General features: G+C 50.3%; 1 protein-coding gene across 2 annotated transcripts in view; it reads right to left on the reverse strand.

Moving 5' to 3' along the window:
- DPY19L3 (dpy-19 like C-mannosyltransferase 3) overlaps positions 1 to 18,320 on the reverse strand; it is a 47,583-nt gene that overhangs the window by 2,480 nt on the left and 26,783 nt on the right. The window contains exons 16-18 of one of the 2 annotated variants that reach the window (XM_066242465.1): positions 16,413 to 16,495; positions 11,401 to 11,533; positions 10,119 to 10,277 (exon numbers count right to left, since the gene is read on the reverse strand). In XM_066242465.1, the coding sequence (XP_066098562.1) occupies positions 10,119 to 10,277; positions 11,401 to 11,533; positions 16,413 to 16,495 (375 nt within the window). Of the gene's footprint in view, positions 1 to 10,096; positions 10,278 to 11,400; positions 11,534 to 16,412; positions 16,496 to 18,320 lie in introns of both variants that reach the window. The other variant, XM_066242466.1, reaches the window with a different exon arrangement.

Raw genomic sequence — 18,320 nt, forward strand, 5'->3', positions numbered from 1 at the left:
TTGGCTTTGATGCTCTGTGTTTGCACCCACTCCCCTTCCTTCCTTGGGTTGCAGGAAGCAATATACATACCCTTCCTCTGACTCTTTGTTTTCAGATGTTTGTAAAATTCACTAATGTATCCTGTTTTTGCCTTGGGAGAGTTCCTGTCTTAGCCTTTGATGTGCAACTTTGTATCAGGGTCCTTGATTTGCATAGGTCCATATAATAAAGCGAACTGAGGCTGTGAGGCACTCAGATGCTGCCAGGCAGTTTGAGGAGTCCTCCCGGTCCCATCGGTTTTGTTCTGACAAAGTGTGTTTCCTTAATTCCGCACCGTTATTTGGAAGCTGCGCTGGTCCGCGGCAAGTGGCGCCCGAACAGACGACTTGAGTACGAGGAAACTAAAACTGAAGGAAGGTGACGGAACTCCCCAAAGTGAAGTGCGCACAGTGAGTAAAGAAAGTTTTTGGGGAAAGAGTAGTTGGGAGTAAAAGAATATGGGACAGATAGGGTCAAAAGTAAGGGACCTTTTTGTAAAAATGTTTCCATATGAAGACAAATCATTGTCTGAAGAGTATCAGGGTAAGCCGGAAACAGAGGGATATGAATATGAGGATAACTTGAAGTCTGAGGATGACAGGGGGGATGAAAAATCCGTGGCTATGGCTGCCTTAGCCGCGGGGTCTCCGCTGCCCTCAGCTCCTTCCTACATTCAACCCTCTGCTCCTCCGTTCCCTTATCAGGCTGATTCCATAGTCTATAGCTCAAAATCTGGGAAATCTCCTCTCCAACAATCTATAGACCAGGCTCGAAATATAGGGGAAACAATAGATGGCTTTGCCTGTTTTCCTATTGTGGAAAGACAGGATGATACAGGGAGACTAGTGCGAGAACATGAACCTGTACCTTTTAAAACTCTGAAAGAGCTTAAACTTGCTTGTGCTCAGTATGGGCCTACTGCCCCTTTTACACTTGGTTTATTAGATACCATTAGTGCAAAGGCTCTTCCCCCAAATGACTGGAAGGCGATTGCTCGTGCTTGTCTCTCTGGGGGTGATTATTTGTTGTGGAAGTCAAACTTTCATGAAAAGGCTATAGAGCTGGATGAGAAAAATCAGCAAGAGGAGGTTGCTGTTACTGTAGATATGTTAACTGGAGAAGGACAGTATGCCCATATGGCAACTCAATTAGAATATCGACCAGCTATTTATGATATAATTAATCAGCTAGCCACACAGGCATGGAAATGCCTGCCTATTCCAGGGACCAAACCAGAAGAATTTGGTAAAATTAGGCAGGGTGCAGACGAGCGATTTCAAGACTTTGTCTCACGGCTAATTCAAGCAGTTGAAAGAATAGTAGGGGATAAAAATGTGGGAAAGGTTTTAATAAAACAACTAGCCTATGAAAATGCTAATTCTGCTTGTCAGGCTGCACTTCGGCCTCACCGCAAGAAGGGAGATATAGAGGATTATATTAGAATTTGCGCTGATGTTGGGCCTTCATACATGCAAGGTCTTGCCTTTACCACAGGTAATAAGGCAAGATTTCCAGGACAAAATTTTGATAAAGGACAGAACAAGCGAAGGAAGGAAGGTCAGGGAAGTACTTTTGCCCGTGGAAACTGTTTTCAATGCGGGGGTTCGGGGCATTTTGCTAAAAACTGCCCTGCTTTCCCCGGATATTGGTCTCGGCCTCTCCCTCAAGGACAGCCAGCCCTTAAGGCTCCGGACCTCTGCCCACTCTGTAGACATGGGAAACATTGGAAGAATAAGGGGAGGCCTAAATGTACTACCGCAGGACAGGGAAACGGACAATGGGGCCCTCCCCGGCCCCATCAAACAATAGGGGCAATGTCAGTGTTTCCTCAGCAAATTCAGATTCCAGTAGGCCAAACATTGCCCAACTATCCCAGGCAACAACAGGCAGTACAGGACTGGACCTCAGTCCCACCTCCCAATTCGTATTGACTCCAGAGATGGGACCTCAAGCCATACCCACTGGAATTTTTGGGCCACTTCCCAGTAACACAGTAGGAATCTTGTTAGGCAAAAGTAGTTTAACTATGAGGGAATTCTTTGTTCTTCCTGGAGTGATAGACTCTGATTATACAGGGGAAATTAAAGTAATGGCTCACACTTTGAGGAATATAGTCACTATCTCCCCTGATATGAAAATTGCTCAATTAATCCTTTTACTTCTTTTAAGGCAAGGCCAAACCCTGCTAAAGGGACCCCAAGAGAATCAAAGATTTGGCTCCACTGATACTGCCTATTGGATTCAAAAAATAGGTCAGGAACGCCCTGAAATGGAACTAACAATACAAGGGCGTAAATTTAAAGGGCTTTTAGATACTGGGGCTGATGTATCTGTTATTGCAAAGCTACATTGGCCTCCTTCCTGGCCCACTCATGCAGCAGCCACAGAATTACAAGGTATAGGGCAGAGTAAATCCCCTCAACAAAGTTCTAGTTTTTTACAATGGGAAGATAAAGAAGGTCATTCTGGATTTTTTCAGCCTATGTGCTCCCTGGATTGCCAGTTAATTTGTGGGGTAGAGATGTTTTGAAAAATATGGGGGCATTGCTTGTCAGTCCTAATAGTTTAGTTAGCACTCAAATGCTTGATCAGGGATTTTTGCCCACTAAGGGTCTAGGGAAAGAACAGCGAGGAATTCTCACCCCCATAGAAGTGGCACCCAATACCAGAAGGCATGGATTAGGATATCAAAATTTTGCATAGGGGCCTTGGTAGCTCCTGCTACCCCAATAATGCACTGTGCAGACCCAATTACTTGGAAATCAGATAATCCTGTATGGGTAGACCAATGGCCCCTTTCTCAGGAGAAACTTAGGGCAGCTGCTCAATTGGTACAGGAACAGCTACAGCTTGGGCACATTGAACCATCTAATAGTCCATGGAATACGCCTATATTTGTCATTAAAAAGAAATCAGGAAACTGGAGGCTATTACAAGATTTGAGAGCAATAAATAAGACTATGGAAATTATGGGTCCTCTCCAGCTAGGACTTCCTTCTCCTACTGCCATTCCATGGAACTATCACCTTATAGTTGTTGATTTGAAGGATTGCTTTTTTACTATTCCTTTAAGCCCTCATGATTGCAAGCGTTTTGCATTCAGTGTTCCTTCACTTAATTTTCAGGCTCCCATGGAGCGATACCAGTGGAGAGTTTTGCCTCAAGGTATGGCTAATAGTCCTACCTTGTGCCAAAAATATGTTGCTCAAGCCATCTCTCCAGTATGAAGGCAACACCCTAAGGCATACATAATTCATTATATGGATGATATTCTTATTGCTCATCCAGATAAAGACACTGTGTTGACCATTTTGCAACAACTAGAATATTCTCTGAAAAAATCAGGACTTTATATAGCTCCTGAAAAGGTACAGCAATCTTTACCTTTTTCTTATTTAGGACAAATTATTGAGGGACAACAAATTCGCCCACAGAAAATAGAAATCAGGACAGATCATTTGCAAACTTTAAACGATTTCCAGAAACTGTTAGGAGACATTAATTGGCTTAGACCTTCCTTGAAATTAACTACTGGAGAACTGAAGCCACTTTTTGATATTCTTAGAGGCTCAGCTGAACCAGCTTCTCCTCGGGTACTTACACCTGCGGGACAACAAGCTTTAAAGCTTGTAGAAAAGGCCTTGCAGCAAGCACAACTAAAACGCATAAATCCTGAGGAATCAATTGCCCTACTAATATGTCCCTCAAGTTACACTCCAACAGGACTATCGTGGCAAGCTTCAGGTCCTATTGAATGGATTCATTTAGCTGTTACTCCTAAGAAAGTTTTATCTCCATATTTTGATCTTGTTGCCTCCTTGATTATCAAGGGGCGTAGGCGACTCTTGCAGCTTATAGGTTTTGAGCCACAGACTATTGTTGTTCCTTTTTCAAAGGATCAACAACAATGGCTCTGGGAAACTTCCACAAAATGGCAAATCGCTTTTGCAAATTTTACAGGCCAAATTGATTCTCACTACCCAGCTGATAAAATAGTTCAATTTTCATTAATTACTACCTTTATATTTCCTAAGACAATTGTTAATGAGCCCATTCCTGAAGCACCTACAATCTTTACTGACGGATCCAGCTCAGGAATAGCAGGCTTAATAATCAATGGACAGCTTTACACTGAAACAGTCACCTTAAAATCAGCCCAAAGAGTAGAATTACATGCCATTATCATGGCTTTTCAGCATTTGCCATACTCCTCCTTTAATTTATATACAGACAGCAGATATTTACTTATGGTTGTTTCCACTATAGAGACTGCTGTCTTAGGGACAACTGCTGATGAGGAACTATTTCAGCAGTTCCTCCTTCTTCAAAGACTTGTACGTCAACATACAGCTCCGTGTTTTATAGGACACATTCGAGCTCACTCCATGCTCCCTGGAGCTTTAGCGCAAGGGAATGCCCTTGTTGATCAAGCTACCCAAAAGAAAATTATTGGAGCAACCATGACAGATCAAGCAATTCAGTCTCATACTATCCATCACCAGAACGCTGCAGCCCTGCGTAAACAGTTTCAACTTTCTCGGGAAGCAGCACGGCAGATTGTTAAATCTTGTCCAAGGTGCCCTATATTACAATCTGTCCCTTCGTCTGGAATTAACCCTCGAGGACTCCTACCGGGGCAACTTTGGCAAATGGATGTTACTCATATACCTTCATTTGGCAAACAATCCTTTGTCCACGTTACAGTAGATACTTATTCTGGATTTATAGTAGCCTCTGCCAGAACAGGAGAGGCTGCTAAACATGTTATAGCTCACTGCTTGTATGCATTTTCTATTATTGGACTTCCTAAACTGATTAAAACTGACAATGCTCCTGCATATGTAGGAAAAGCATTTACTACATTTTGTCAGACTTTTGGACTTGACCTAAGGACGGGAATTCCTTACAATCCCCAGGGTCAAGGCATTGTAGAGCGTGCACATCAAACACTTAAAAACCAATTGGAAAAAATTAAAAAAGGGGAATTATACCCTCAAATTCCTGCAAATCTTCTTTGTCATGCTCTTTTCACTTTAAATTTTTTAAATACTGATGTACAGGGTCATTCAGCAGCAGAGAGACTCTGGAACCCTGCAAGGAAAGCCTTCCCTGAAGTGCGATGGAGGGACCCACTCACAGGAATCTGGCAAGGGCCAGACCCTGTTATCTTATGGGGCCGAGGATATGTGTGTGTTTTTCCTAGGTCTGCTGAAGCTCCTCGGTGGATCCCTGAACAACTGGTGAGACACCATGATTCTAGATGAGAGACTCACTTCACAAGAGCAATTGCATAAGAGTTACTATGCTCTTTTCCCTTTCTCAATTATTATCTAATTTTTTTTAATGTTTTAGATCATTTTATTTTCCTGATCCATTGCTTGAAAAGAGGGCGAAAGGGGGGCCTGATTTGGGTATTGCTGAATAGAAATCTCATACGGCCGTCTTGAGATTTTTCGAGAGAGATCTCTGTTTAGTATATATCCTTATTACGTTCCTATTAAGATAGCCCTACTTAAGATCAAGCAGGCCATAGTTCAATCTCTAAAACCCCGGGTTTCACTCTTGATTTGTGTGATTGTATGTGAAGTCTTTGTTTAATGTCTAAGTGTTTTTGTTTATAAGGCCTGAATAAGTCCTTACATGAAAAGTAATGATAATAATAGTTTTGGAAGTGCCGGCTGTAGTATTGAAAACAAAACGGGAATAATTTCATTTCCCTATATAAATATAATTTTGTTTGGAATAAGTAGAGCACGCTCATTTTGGATCCAAAAGACTTGCTGGTTTGGCCAGGCTGCTCCAGGCCGCAAGTGAAAGGCTTGAAGCAGCATAGATTTACATAATAAAGGTGTAAAGATTTTTTTGCTGTAGAAGAATAATGAAGATCACAATGGGATTTTTCAGTTTTGATATGTACTCTCTAAAGTGCCTGTTAATTAATGTTAAGGGGGTGTTTTGATAAGTGTGGGAATGTTGTTTGGAGGTGCTTTTACTCTATTTTTGTTAAACGTTAACAAAGTCAAGAATTTCTTGCAATATTTGAAGTCAAAATATTGTAAAGTGTAATTCAATTGTAAATAATATAAAAAGAAAGGGGGGGGGGAGTCATGTCCTGGAGCTCCTGCAGGTCTACCCTGTTACGCTTTTTACTTCAAACAGTTTATCTTGAATGCTGATGTACAAGAGATGCCCAAATTTTTGTCCTGCAAACTACTACCTTTTTTTTTTACTTTTATTTGATTCCAGCTAATGACACTGTTTTGTTCTATTCTGAATAGCTCCAGATATATAGGCAGATAGGGACCCTCAAGCCCCTCAGCGAGATCTTCTGAGCATGGCTTTTAAGGTACCAAGAGGCCGAAAAAGCCCAAAGGAGATCAGGTAAAATACTAGCTCTTGGCATACGCCCTCAGAGGCTCCAACGCTCCAACTGGAACTTCATCAGGGCCCTGCTTCAATAGTGGAAAGGATGGTCATTTAAGCCAAAGCCTGCCAGGCTTACATGCCTTTGCTGTGAGGAAGAAGGGACACACTGGAAGGTAGGCTTCCCCCTCACTCCTCTAAGGGAGGGTTCAGTCTCTTCCAGCCCTGCTCCATCCACCTGTGACCTAACCTTGCCCAGAATACTGGGATTTGCCACTGAAGGCTAAAAGGTGCCCAGGGCAGTCAGCCCCATCTACGACACTGTGGACGAGCCTGGGGTATTTCTTCCAAGTAGCTGGTAGACTGGTCTCATTTACACAAGGGTCATTTAACTAGGTCTTGCCTGAATATTCAGGTTTTTTATTCTTCCCTCGAAGATCTCTGTTGTGGGTATTGATAGTCCTGTTTTCTACTGCTTTGATTAATATACAGTCTTTCTTTTATTCCTCCTGCCTCAATGCCCCACTCATAGTTTAGGCTAGGACCTACTCCTAATTCAGAGCTCCTTTTTTCCTTTTTTGCCAATTTACAAAATTACCTCTGCCACCCAGCTTGGTGTATCCCAAGGTTCTCCTCACCACTCCATGGCTGTAAAGCTCCAGTATAGGACCCCTGGGTTCATCTTTCCAGTTTAAAGAAAATGGAAGCTCCGTCTTCATGCGTGCTGCAGATGGCTTTTCCAGTCTACCTGGGTCATTGCCAGCTGGGAAGCAGCGGTCATTGGGACTTTGATGCTAGCTGCAGAGTGTGGAAGTGTGACAGCAATTCCAGTGCCATGTGGACTTCTCCTGAAAGTGGACTTTTCCTGGACTCCTGCTCCTGTGACAGTTTTTGATGGACTGAACTGGGGTTGGGTTGCATTTGCAGAGATTTGGAATGGTGTTGGTGCCAACTTGGACTTGGTGAACACTTTAAGGACATTACTCTTTTATAGATTCTTATTGTATTATTAGCTTAAAGAGTTTGCTTAAAGGCTTTAATTACTGTGATGTATTAGTATACTTGTTTTGGGTATCTGTTAGCATTGGCTATACTAATTTTGTGTTTATTCTGTATTTTCTCCGTCTGCCTCCAAATTAGAAAATCAGATGAGTGCAAATCTCCGCACACAAATTAAAAAGAAAAGGGGGATATGTTGTGGACCGGTAATGGCAAAAAGCCATTATAGATTCAAGGCTTGGCAGGGGGCTTAAGTTCTACCCCCTCCATCTCCATATTTGGCTTTGATGCTCTGTGTTTGCACCCACTCCCCTTCCTTCCTTGGGTTGCAGGAAGCAATATACATACCCTTCCTCTGACTCTTTGTTTTCAGATGTTTGTAAAATTCACTAATGTATACTGTTTTTGCCTTGGGAGAGTTCCTGTCTTAGCCTTTGATGTGCAACTTTGTATCAGGGTCCTTGATTTGCATAGGTCCATATAATAAAGCGAACTGAGGCTGTGAGGCACTCAGATGCTGCCAGGCAGTTTGAGGAGTCCTCCCGGTCCCATCGGTTTTGTTCTGACAAAGTGTGTTTCCTTAATTCCGCACCGTTATTTGGAAGCTGCGCTGGTCCGCGGCACTCTACTGCTGAGCCAACTGGCCAGGGTCAGTCTCTTGAATCTTGAGTTTTGGACAGTCCACTGAGTCTTTCTGGGTTTAGGCTAGTTTGTGGTGTTCTGCCCTGGAGTGTAAGGTGGCCCCAGACAGTATCTCTGTGTCCAGTGGACAAAGGGGACCCCCAAGGGGAGCAGGGAGATGATGGTATCACTGTCACAGGCACTTGTGAAGAGCTGGACAAACGCTTCAAGCAGAGGCTTTAAGAAGGATGAGATTTTAGCAGCAAAACCTTAAATATGAGTTTTGTGTGGAGCCTCCTGGCAAGGCAGCTGAAGACAGGTGCTCTGCTTGCCGTGAGCAAGGGAACCTAGAGCTCCGCCTGCCCGTCCCCAGTGTGCAGCTCTGCTTGCCGTGAGCAAGGGAACCTAGAGCTCCGCCTGCCCTTGCCCAGTGTGCAGCTCTGCTTGTCATGAACAAGGGACCTAGAGCCCCACCTGCCCTTGTCCCAGTGTGCAGCTCTGCTTGTCATGAACAAGGGACCTAGAGCCCTGCCTGCCCTTGCCCAGTGTGCAGCTCTGCTTGCCGTGAACAAGGGAACCTAGAGCCCCGCCTGCCCTTGCCCAGTGTGCAGCTCTGCTTGCCGTGAACAAGGGACCTAGAGCTCCGCCTGCCCTTGTCCCCAGTGTGCAGCTCTGCTTGCCGTGAACAAGGGGACCTAGAGCCCCGCCTGCCCTTGCCCAGTGTGCAGCTCTGCTTGCCGTGAACAAGGGGACCTAGAGCCCCGCCTGCCCTTGCCCAGTGTGCAGCTCTGCTTGTCGTGAACAAGGGACCTAGAGCTCCGCCTGCCCTTGTCCAGTGTGCAGCTCTGCTTGCCGTGAACAAGGGACCTAGAGCTCCGCCTGCCCTTGTCCAGTGTGCAGCTCTGCTTGCCGTGAACAAGGGACCTAGTGCTCCACCTGCCCTTGCCCAGTGTGCAGCTCTGCTTGTCGTGAACAAGGGACCTAGTGCTCCACCTGCCCTTGTCCCCAGTGTGCAGCTCTGCTTGCCGTGAACAAGGGACCTAGTGCTCCACCTGCCCTTGTCCAGTGTGCAGCTCTGCTTGTCGTGAACAAGGGGACCTAGTGCTCCACCTGCCCTTGTCCCCAGTGTGCAGCTCTGCTTGCCGTGAACAAGGGACCTAGTGCTCCACCTGCCCTTGCCCAGTGTGCAGCTCTGCTCCTCGTGAACAAGGGACCTAGTGCTCCACCTGCCCTTGTCCCCAGTGTGTAGCTCTGCTTGCCGTGAACAAGGGACCTAGAGCTCCACCTGCCCTTTTCCAGTGTGCAGCTCTGCTTGTCGTGAACAAGGGACCTAGTGCTCCACCTGCCCTTGTCCCCAGTGTGCAGCTCTGCTTGCCGTGAACAAGGGACCTAGTGCTCCACCTGCCCTTGCCCAGTGTGCAGCTCTGCTTGTCGTGAACAAGGGGACCTAGTGCTCCACCTGCCCTTGCCCAGTGTGCAGCTCTGCTTGTCGTGAACAAGGGGACCTAGAGCCCCGCCTGCCCTTGCCCAGTGTGCAGCTCTGCTTGTCGTGAACAAGGGACCTAGAGTTCCACCTGCCCTTGCCCAGTGTGCAGCTCTGCTTGCCGTGAACAAGGGACCTAGTGCTCCACCTGCCCTTGTCCAGTGTGCAGCTCTGCTTGTCGTGAACAAGGGACCTAGAGCCCCGCCTGCCCTTGCCCAGTGTGCAGCTCTGCTTGTCGTGAACAAGGGACCTAGAGCCCCGCCTGCCCTTGTCCCCAGTGTGCAGCTCTGCTTGTCGTGAACAAGGGACCTAGTGCTCCACCTGCCCTTGTCCAGTGTGCAGCTCTGCTTGTCGTGAACAAGGGACCTAGAGCCCCGCCTGCCCTTGTCCCCAGTGTGCAGCTCTGCTTGTCGTGAACAAGGGACCTAGTGCTCCACCTGCCCTTGCCCAGTGTGCAGCTCTGCTTGTCGTGAACAAGGGACCTAGAGCTCCACCTGCCCTTGTCCCCAGTGTGCAGGAGGCAGTGCGGGCGAGTGCTGAGTCACGGCGCCGTCCTGGAGGTAGAAAGTCCAGGAATGCCACCAGCACGCAGGACTCCGGGCGGGACCCACCCTCTCGGGACCACATGCTCACGTGTCCGTTGGCCACGTCCAGCAGGTCCCGCAGCCGGCAGCCCCGCTGGTGCCTGTGCTCGAAGCAGATGCTGTCCTCCAGGATGACGTAGTGGGCGCCCAGGGCCCGCAGCAGGGCGTGCACCTCCTCCGGAGGCCTCTTCGCGTACACCTGATAGACCTGCACGGGGGAGACAGGCCCAGAACTACTCAGCTGCCAGGTCAGTCGAGGGACGGTCACGCTATCCATGACCTCTCCCAGGGGTGGGGCCTCAGCCCTGGACACCCAGCTCCCCACCATGTCCCGTGCAGGCTGTGACCCCAGCACTTCTGGCCGGACGCCCCCCCAGCCCACGAGCAGCCGGGAAGCAGAGAAGGTGCAGCGGACGCCCCCCCCAGCCCACGAGCGCCCCGGAAGCAGAGAAGGTGCAGCGGACGCCCCCCCAGCCCACGAGCGCCCCGGAAGCAGAGAAGGTGCAGCGGACGCCCCCCCAGCCCACGAGCGCCCTGGAAGCAGAGAAGGTGCAGCGGATGCCCCCCCAGCCCACGAGCGCCCCGGAAGCAGAGAAGGTGCAGCGGACGCCCCCCCAGCCCACGAGCACCCCGGAAGCAGAGAAGGTGCAGCGGACGCCCCCCCAGCCCACGAGCGCCCCGGAAGCAGAGAAGGTGCAGCGGACGCCCCCCCAGCCCACGAGCAGCCGGGAAGCAGAGAAGGTGCGGCAGACGCCCCCCCAGCCCACGAGCACCCCGGAAGCAGAGAAGGTGCAGCGGACGCCCCCCCAGCCCACGAGCGCCCCGGAAGCAGAGAAGGTGCAGCGGACGCCCCCCCAGCCCACGAGCGTCCCGGAAGCAGAGAAGGTGCAGTGGACGCCCCCCCAGCCCACGAGCAGCCAGGAAGCAGAGAAGGTGCAGCGGACGCCCCCCAGCCCACGAGCAGCCGGGAAGCAGAGAAGGTGCAGCGGACGCCCCCCCAGCCCACGAGCAGCCGGGAAGCAGAGAAGGTGCGGCAGACACCCCCCCAGCCCACGAGCACCCCGGAAGCAGAGAAGGTGCAGCGGACGCCCCCCCAGCCCACGAGCAGCCAGGAAGCAGAGAAGGTGCAGCGGACGCCCCCCCAGCCCACGAGCAGCCAGGAAGCAGAGAAGGTGCAGCGGACGCCCCCCCAGCCCACGAGCGTCCCGGAAGCAGAGAAGGTGCAGTGGACGCCCCCCCAGCCCACGAGCACCCGGGAAGCAGAGAAGGTGCAGCGGACACCCCCCCAGCCCACGAGCACCCCGGAAGCAGAGAAGGCACAGCGCTCTCACCTCCCGGGTCCGAGCCCGCAGGCGGCTGTCCTCGTAGTGGGGGTGGTTGGTCAGGGTCCTCCCTGTGCACAGCTTGACTCCAGCCAGCAGCTGCATGCTTCCAGCAAACACAGCCGCCCCAGGCGTGTTAGAGCTGCAAGACCCCAGAGTCCCAATTAGCCCCACTGCTGGGTTCCTCGTGGACAATATCACACGAGTCTTGGGACCGCCCTGCTCGGGTACAGGTGCCTGAAGACCAGGAACAAAGCAGGGGGCTGCCTGAGACTCTGACCTGCACTCAATCTATGGCACACAATGTTTTGCGTCTGTTTGTGGCTGGGAAGCTCCTGACTGGCTGTCCTGATTGATGGGTTTGCTCTCACAACTAACTGTCTCAGGACCTATGTCTTCCAGGCAAAAGCCTCCCCTCCCGCTGGTTCCACCAGAGGCAGAGTCTCACAGAAGAGAACTCAAAATGTTACCACTGCCTTTTGTAACTAAACGGCAGCTGATCAAGTCAGTTCCAAGGGGTTTTGCTTAAAACAAGCAAAAGAGATCACAGAGATGACTACAAATTACTTCTCGGAAAAAAGAATTAGTGAAAAGAATGTGGGAAGAAATAGCTAATACTACCCAACAGGGGCGGCACGTGTGTCGTGTGGAAACAAGTACGTTACACAGTCCTGTCCTTCAGCCCTGGCTACGGAAACTGTGGGCACCGTGAGGGTCACAGAGCACCCCAACACTGAGTCTCGAGCTCCGTTTCCAAACCCCAGGAGCTGCACATCTCCGCCCCTCATGGGGTGTGAGGAGAGATTCCAGGATTACGGAGACTTTTTCCTTCTCCCACCCTGGAAAAAAAAACATCTTAGTAGTTGATTCAACTCTCTCCCATCTTTTGGGAACCTGGGAGTGACCTGCAAACGGGTGGTGTCACGGGCTATAAAGGACATGCCTGTTCCGTAGTCTCAACAGACTCACCTAGATGTCCCGGGCACACTGCCACATGCTCACCCCTTATGAAAGGAGTCCATGCCTGCCTGGTGACTTGTGATGGGGAGTCTAACTGAAGTCACTAAAACCGGACACTCTGCAGAAAAACTGAGCAGGCTGCCCTCAGGAGCTCTAGAGGGCAGGGCAGGGGCTGCGGCTCCTAGGAGAAGCCCCGTAGACTCAGGCGTCCACGAGGGTGCCCCCCACCCCCTGCCGCCCACTCCAGTCTCATGCTAAGACCACAGCCGAGAGTGCCAGTCAGCAGGGCCCGAGCACGTCTGGGAGCTCAAGTGGTGGTGTTTGCAAATCATTCACATCTGAAAATCAAGATCCTCTGTCCAGCAAACGGCATTCCCATTCACTTAGATTCCAAGAAGCTTTCTGAAGCGGTGAAGACAGTGGGTAGAGCGGCTGTGAGCACACAGGGAGTGGCCTCTCTCACGGCGGAGCCCAGAGTGTGGGTCCCGGTGGGAAAGAGCATGACGCTGCGTGTGGCTGCCCAGCAGACCCCGGAACACGGGACAAGCAGGGCTGGGCTTCGTCCCCGCAACCAGCCGTGTCAGGGCGCTCCTGACATTTGTCCCCCGTGGTCAGGGGAACAGGAGGGTTTAAATGGCAGTGTGTGAGGTGCTGGGTCCTTAGTGGAAAGTTCCAGAAGGTCAGTCTATTCGACAAGCGCCTCCTAAACAGCCCTGGCCACATGCTCTATGGTGCTCACCCATAGTGCGCCCCGGCCGCTGAAAACAGCAAGTAGACAAGTGCTAATGACAGAGGCACCACCGTTTCCCATGCCAGCCTGCCTCCTGTCTCCTCTCCTCTGGCGTAAATCAGGTCACTGCAGCTCACGGTACAATGACATCACTGACCAGTGCCCGGAGTGCTCTTTGGGTCCTCTGAGCAACAGACTTTGAATGTGAGAAGGAAACGGGTCTGGCAGAGCAGAGATGGAGGCGGGAGCGACGGAGAGCCGGCCTGGTCTGTCCAGTCTGACTGCCGAGGACCGCAGACCCGTCTCGCTGCTCGACTGACAGGCCCTGGTGCTGGAGCTGGCGGTACCACTCCAACCGCGAGGCTGTCTCAGCACGGTGGTTTGGGATCCATAACAGGGACATGCACAGAGTTGTGTCCAGGGTGTGGTTTATCACTGAGGCAGGGACAGGTGACCGACCTTGTTATCGATCTGTGGCATTACTGAGGGCCTACTCTGTGCTGGACTGGCCCACATGCTGCGATAGCCTGTCTTCAAGAAGTCATTCAGCCTCCACTGCCGGCAGGCCCTCCACAACAAATCAACGATTTGCCTATTACTACTCACGCATGCTTTCTGTGGGCTCTTAGGTCTGCTGAACACCAAACGCATCCGTCTGCCTCCCCCCACAAGGATGCTCTGAGAGCTCTGAGCTCCCCCCCCCATGCATGCCCCTGGTGGGCGGCTGCGGTCCCCAATGCAGCAGCAAGGTGATGTGTGACATGCCTGCTGAATGTTCTTGAGAAATAAAACAGAAAAAGCTCACTTGATTGTGATGTGCCTCAACATTTGGCCTCATTAGTAAAAGGCAGGAAGGTTAGCAGAAAGGTCGTCTGTTAATCACTAGAGCAGCTGCCCCCTGGATTGCTCACAGGCTTCACTGAGGTTCTTGGTTTTGTTCAAAACAGCAAATGCAAGCACCCTTGTGCTTGTAGAGTGAATTAGAATAGTTCTCTGCACACAGCTGACTCTGAGCTCAGGAGATACGAGCTCAGCCCCAGGGCAAGCTGAAGATCCGTCACCGCGCTTTAAACGTTCCTTTACCCATAAAGCGAATGCAAAGTCAGAATAAACATGCAGAGTGGACAAAAATGAGAAACACACACATGGTTCCTAAACTTCAGAGACTGAGATTCACTGTATTCTGTGTTTTCCGTGGGAAGCTCGCGGGGACAGGAGCAGGGACTCTGCCCCTCGTGGACAGACGCGGCTGGGCCCTCCTCCTCCGCAGACCCGTTTGCTGACCAGCCTGTGGCCTGTGTCTAGAACAGCTAATGTGCTCTTAACCACCGGAATGGCACTCCTCCATTAGAGGAAAACAAAGCAGTCTTTGCACGTTTGAACAAATGGTGCACAAAAGGGGAGGGTAATTTGTTTCTATAGCTCCTTGTCGAGCTCCATAGCAGGCTGCCCAGCCTGCAAATAATTTATTCCGTAAGGAATGTCACTAAATAATGACAGGGACCCCACAGGTCAAATGGATTTACATTATATAATTTACATGTCATTCCAGAAAGGCCTGATGGCATTTTGCACAAATACTCTCATTTATTTCTGAAGCTCTAAGCTTCAGAACAAGTTAATTACTGTTGAACGAATGGGTAAACTGAGTATTATAACGTGTGAACATTTGCCTTATCTACACCTCAAAGATTTATAGAATTATGCAAATACGACCAAATGATGCACTGAATTTAAAACTGGCTTACAGGCATTTCAGGTCTGAACCCACTCTACTTCCTATTTAAAACACAGGGAACAATTCTTCCTCCTGTGGTTACGTGCAGAGGAAGTTCGTTCCATTTTCTTAGTCTCAGCACATTGAGAAAATGTTGGGCGTGCAGCCTCCATCATCGGGCAGAGACTGTTTCTAGTGACAGTCTCCTCAAGCCAAGCAGTTAAAATGTCACCTCAAATTACTCGAGCCTGCAGGCCTGTTTGAACTGCACCGTGCATGTCAAAGGAGAACTTCAGGCACCAGGAATGAAACACTTTAAAGACACAAAAGAACAAGACACGTGCCACCCGGTGCTGACATCTGGCCTTGCTCACGTGGAAGGGCTGTCTGATGCACGTCAGGCCTAGGAAAGTGCCCCTGGGTTCAGCCCGGGCCGGCCAGTATCTCAGCTGGTTAGAGCGTTGTCCTGACATGCCGAGGGTGGGGGCTCAATCCCGGGTCAGGGCACACACACGAATCAACCAATGAGTGCATAAGTGGAACAACAAATCCATATTTCTCTCTCCCTTCCTCTCTCTCTAAAGAGCAATTAAAAAAAAAGCCACTCTGGGTTTTTGACCTTTGTATCTAGGAGACACTGTCAGCAAAAGTGGGTGAACATGAACACACACAGCTCACTGTGCCGGGAAGCACAGACGTGGCGAGAGTGTGCCATGCGGCACAGCCGAGCTGGCCGACCGGCCGCACAGGGAAGACTGTCGGCAGCATGTCCTCGCAGGCACGAGAGAAATGTAATTCCAAAGCACTTAAATTTAGATCTCTACTCCTCTATGGAACTAAGAAACGCACAAAAATTTTCCAGTACTAAATACAACTCAAAATTTTTTCCCCACCAAAACCAGTTAAGTCTCTAAATATCTTCTAATGGAGTCAGATTCTGTAAAACCCACACAGGGCACGTGGAGACCTAGCCGCGTCCTCCACGCCCCCCACCGGACTGCTGGTGCCCCCGTGAGCGTGAGCGCAGCGCCGGGGCCTGAGCGCAGCGGAGACGGAGACGCAGGGCCGGCCCCGCCCCCCGGGAGGCTCCCCACCGCCGCCGTAGAGGTGGCCGGCAGGGCAGCGCCATGGGGCGGAGGCAAAGCACCACGTGCAGGCGGCACGAGAGGCCGCGACTGAGCGTGGATGTCCCGAGGGAAGCTCTCGCTTTTGTTTGCAACGTTGTCTAGGCCTGGTGGGCGCTAGTGTGACCAGCGCCGGTGTGACCGGGAGACTGGGAGACAGCCCGCGAGAACGCTTTCCGCGTGGGCGTTAAAAGTGGGTCAGTTGAGCGGTGTTAGAATGGGGTGCTGACGGCGGTCACTGCGAGAGCAGAGCCGCGTCCTCCTCACCCAGGGCCCAACCGCCCCCCCTCCCCGAACCCCTCCCTAGGCGGGGCCTCCCCTTCTTCACGGGGCTGAGGGCGCAAGGATCATGAATGAAAACAAATATTACTAAATACGGAGTTTTGGAGAAACATGTGAGCAGGAGACCCGGCCGGAGCAGAACAGAAGCCCGGAGGTCGGCGGGGACTCAGGAGGGCCCCTTAGGGTGGAAGGTGAGGGGTTCTCTTACTTAATCCAGCGCATCAGCTCGACTGTGTCTGGGTCATAGAATTCCCTCAACTCCGAGAGCTCATCCAGCATTCCTGGCCAGAACTGAAATTAAAAAACAACACAAAACAAAAACAAAATCCACCCCGCACCCTCCCCTCAGCTGGGGACTTGTGAGCTAGACACAGGCAGCCGGGACGGTACACTGGTCACGGCTGCCCTCCAGCCCCCGGGGACCTACGTAGTCTGAGAAGTTTCCAAAACCAATTTGAGCCAAAAGGTGATTACGACGAGAGGGGTTGTTGACTTTCTAAAATGATTTTTTCTCTCACTCAATAAAAACACTGTCATAGGTATTGCTAAAATCTAGTGAAACATTAATTTGGAGATGAGAGGAGCAGCGAACACGAGAAAGCTCACAGAACATCAGAAAACGTGCCTCTCATCCTGCGACCCGCCCCTCAGGTGGGATGCACCCTGAGGAAGACAGGGGCGCCCGGAGCTGTGAGGGTACAATGTAAGAGTCACCCACCCCTCTAACAGAACACATCTGTCTAATTCGATAATGAATGAAGCGTTAATAGTTTTCTCAAATGACAATTGGCTAAGAAGATTCTGTCATCTGTATCCATCCTAAGGGGACGCTGGGATTCAAGCCCTATGAGGGACGACGGCCCCTGACAAGGCAGCGTGCTTCAGGGATGTAAGAGTGTAATCAGTTATGTAAGAACCGTCACCTAGACCCTACGTGGTGCCGGACCGGCCATCGCTGGGGTAGCCCTGTCCCCTTCTTATCCTCTCATCTCATCTTTGGCCATTCCTACTGCTCATTCCGACCTCATCTCCTGGGGGTGAGGAGGGCTCATCGGAGTCGACACCATGAGTTCCAGGTTCCAGAAGAGACGGAAGGAAGGTCCCAGTCAAATGGTGCCTTTGTGATATTTCAATCACCCATTATTCCTACAACTCTGAGAATCCACGGACACCAACCTTTTAATGATCTGTTCTCATTCTTTTGCTCTATATCAGGGGTCCCCAAACTTTTTACACAGGGGGCCAGTTCACTGTCCCTCAGACCGTTGGAGGGCCGCCACATACAGTGCTCCTCTCACTCTCCACCAATGAAAGAGGTGCCCCTTCCAAAAGTGCAGCGGGGGCTGGATAAATGGCCTCAGGGGGCTGCATGGGCCTGCGGGCCGTAGTTTGGGGATGCCTGCCATTTCTTAAAGCTGTGAATTCAATGGATATTACATCTTTTTCCTAGTTTGAAAGTCGCTGTTCTAAATTCTAGTAACACTGTCTTGTGGTAAATCCTTCACCAATGTGAAAATAAGTGTTGAAATAACTACATGTTGTCACTGAATAATCTGCAATAGTTGATATGTAATTTCAGCAACCCAGGTAGGCCATTCATTCATCATGAGGGTAAGACTATTATTCGATTCTTGATTTTAAAGTGGAGACGGGTAAAGGCTCTTCCCTTTTAAACAGGACTATCCTAAAGAGGCCTACAGCAAACTTGGTATTATGAACAGGAACTTTTGAAATCCTCATTACAATTGTGTGTAAAGCTCGAATCGGGCTTTGAAATGAGTTCCTGACACTCACAGAGAAGTCTGCTCATAGCTGGACAGTGAGCTCACTCCAGGGTAACTTGTACTCATGAACATTCCTCCCCTGTGACTTCGTGTTGTACAGGCTTTGAGAAGCTGAATGTCTAACCTGCTTCCCACAGTGGTGTCCCCCCCAGTCCAACACTGAGAGGCTAGGCCAGAGGTCTCTGACTCACAGAGGGAACAGCCATAAGGTTTTCCCGGAAATGACCTTTCTCAGCTGTCACCATCCTTCTGTGGCACCGCCCCACGCCAGGGGACGCTTTGCAATGTCCATAGACATTTCTAGTCATCACAAGTGGAGGGAGGGGCTGCTG

Source organism: Saccopteryx bilineata, chromosome 9 (assembly GCF_036850765.1).
Source record: "Saccopteryx bilineata isolate mSacBil1 chromosome 9, mSacBil1_pri_phased_curated, whole genome shotgun sequence".
Taxonomy (NCBI): Eukaryota; Metazoa; Chordata; class Mammalia; order Chiroptera; family Emballonuridae; genus Saccopteryx; species Saccopteryx bilineata.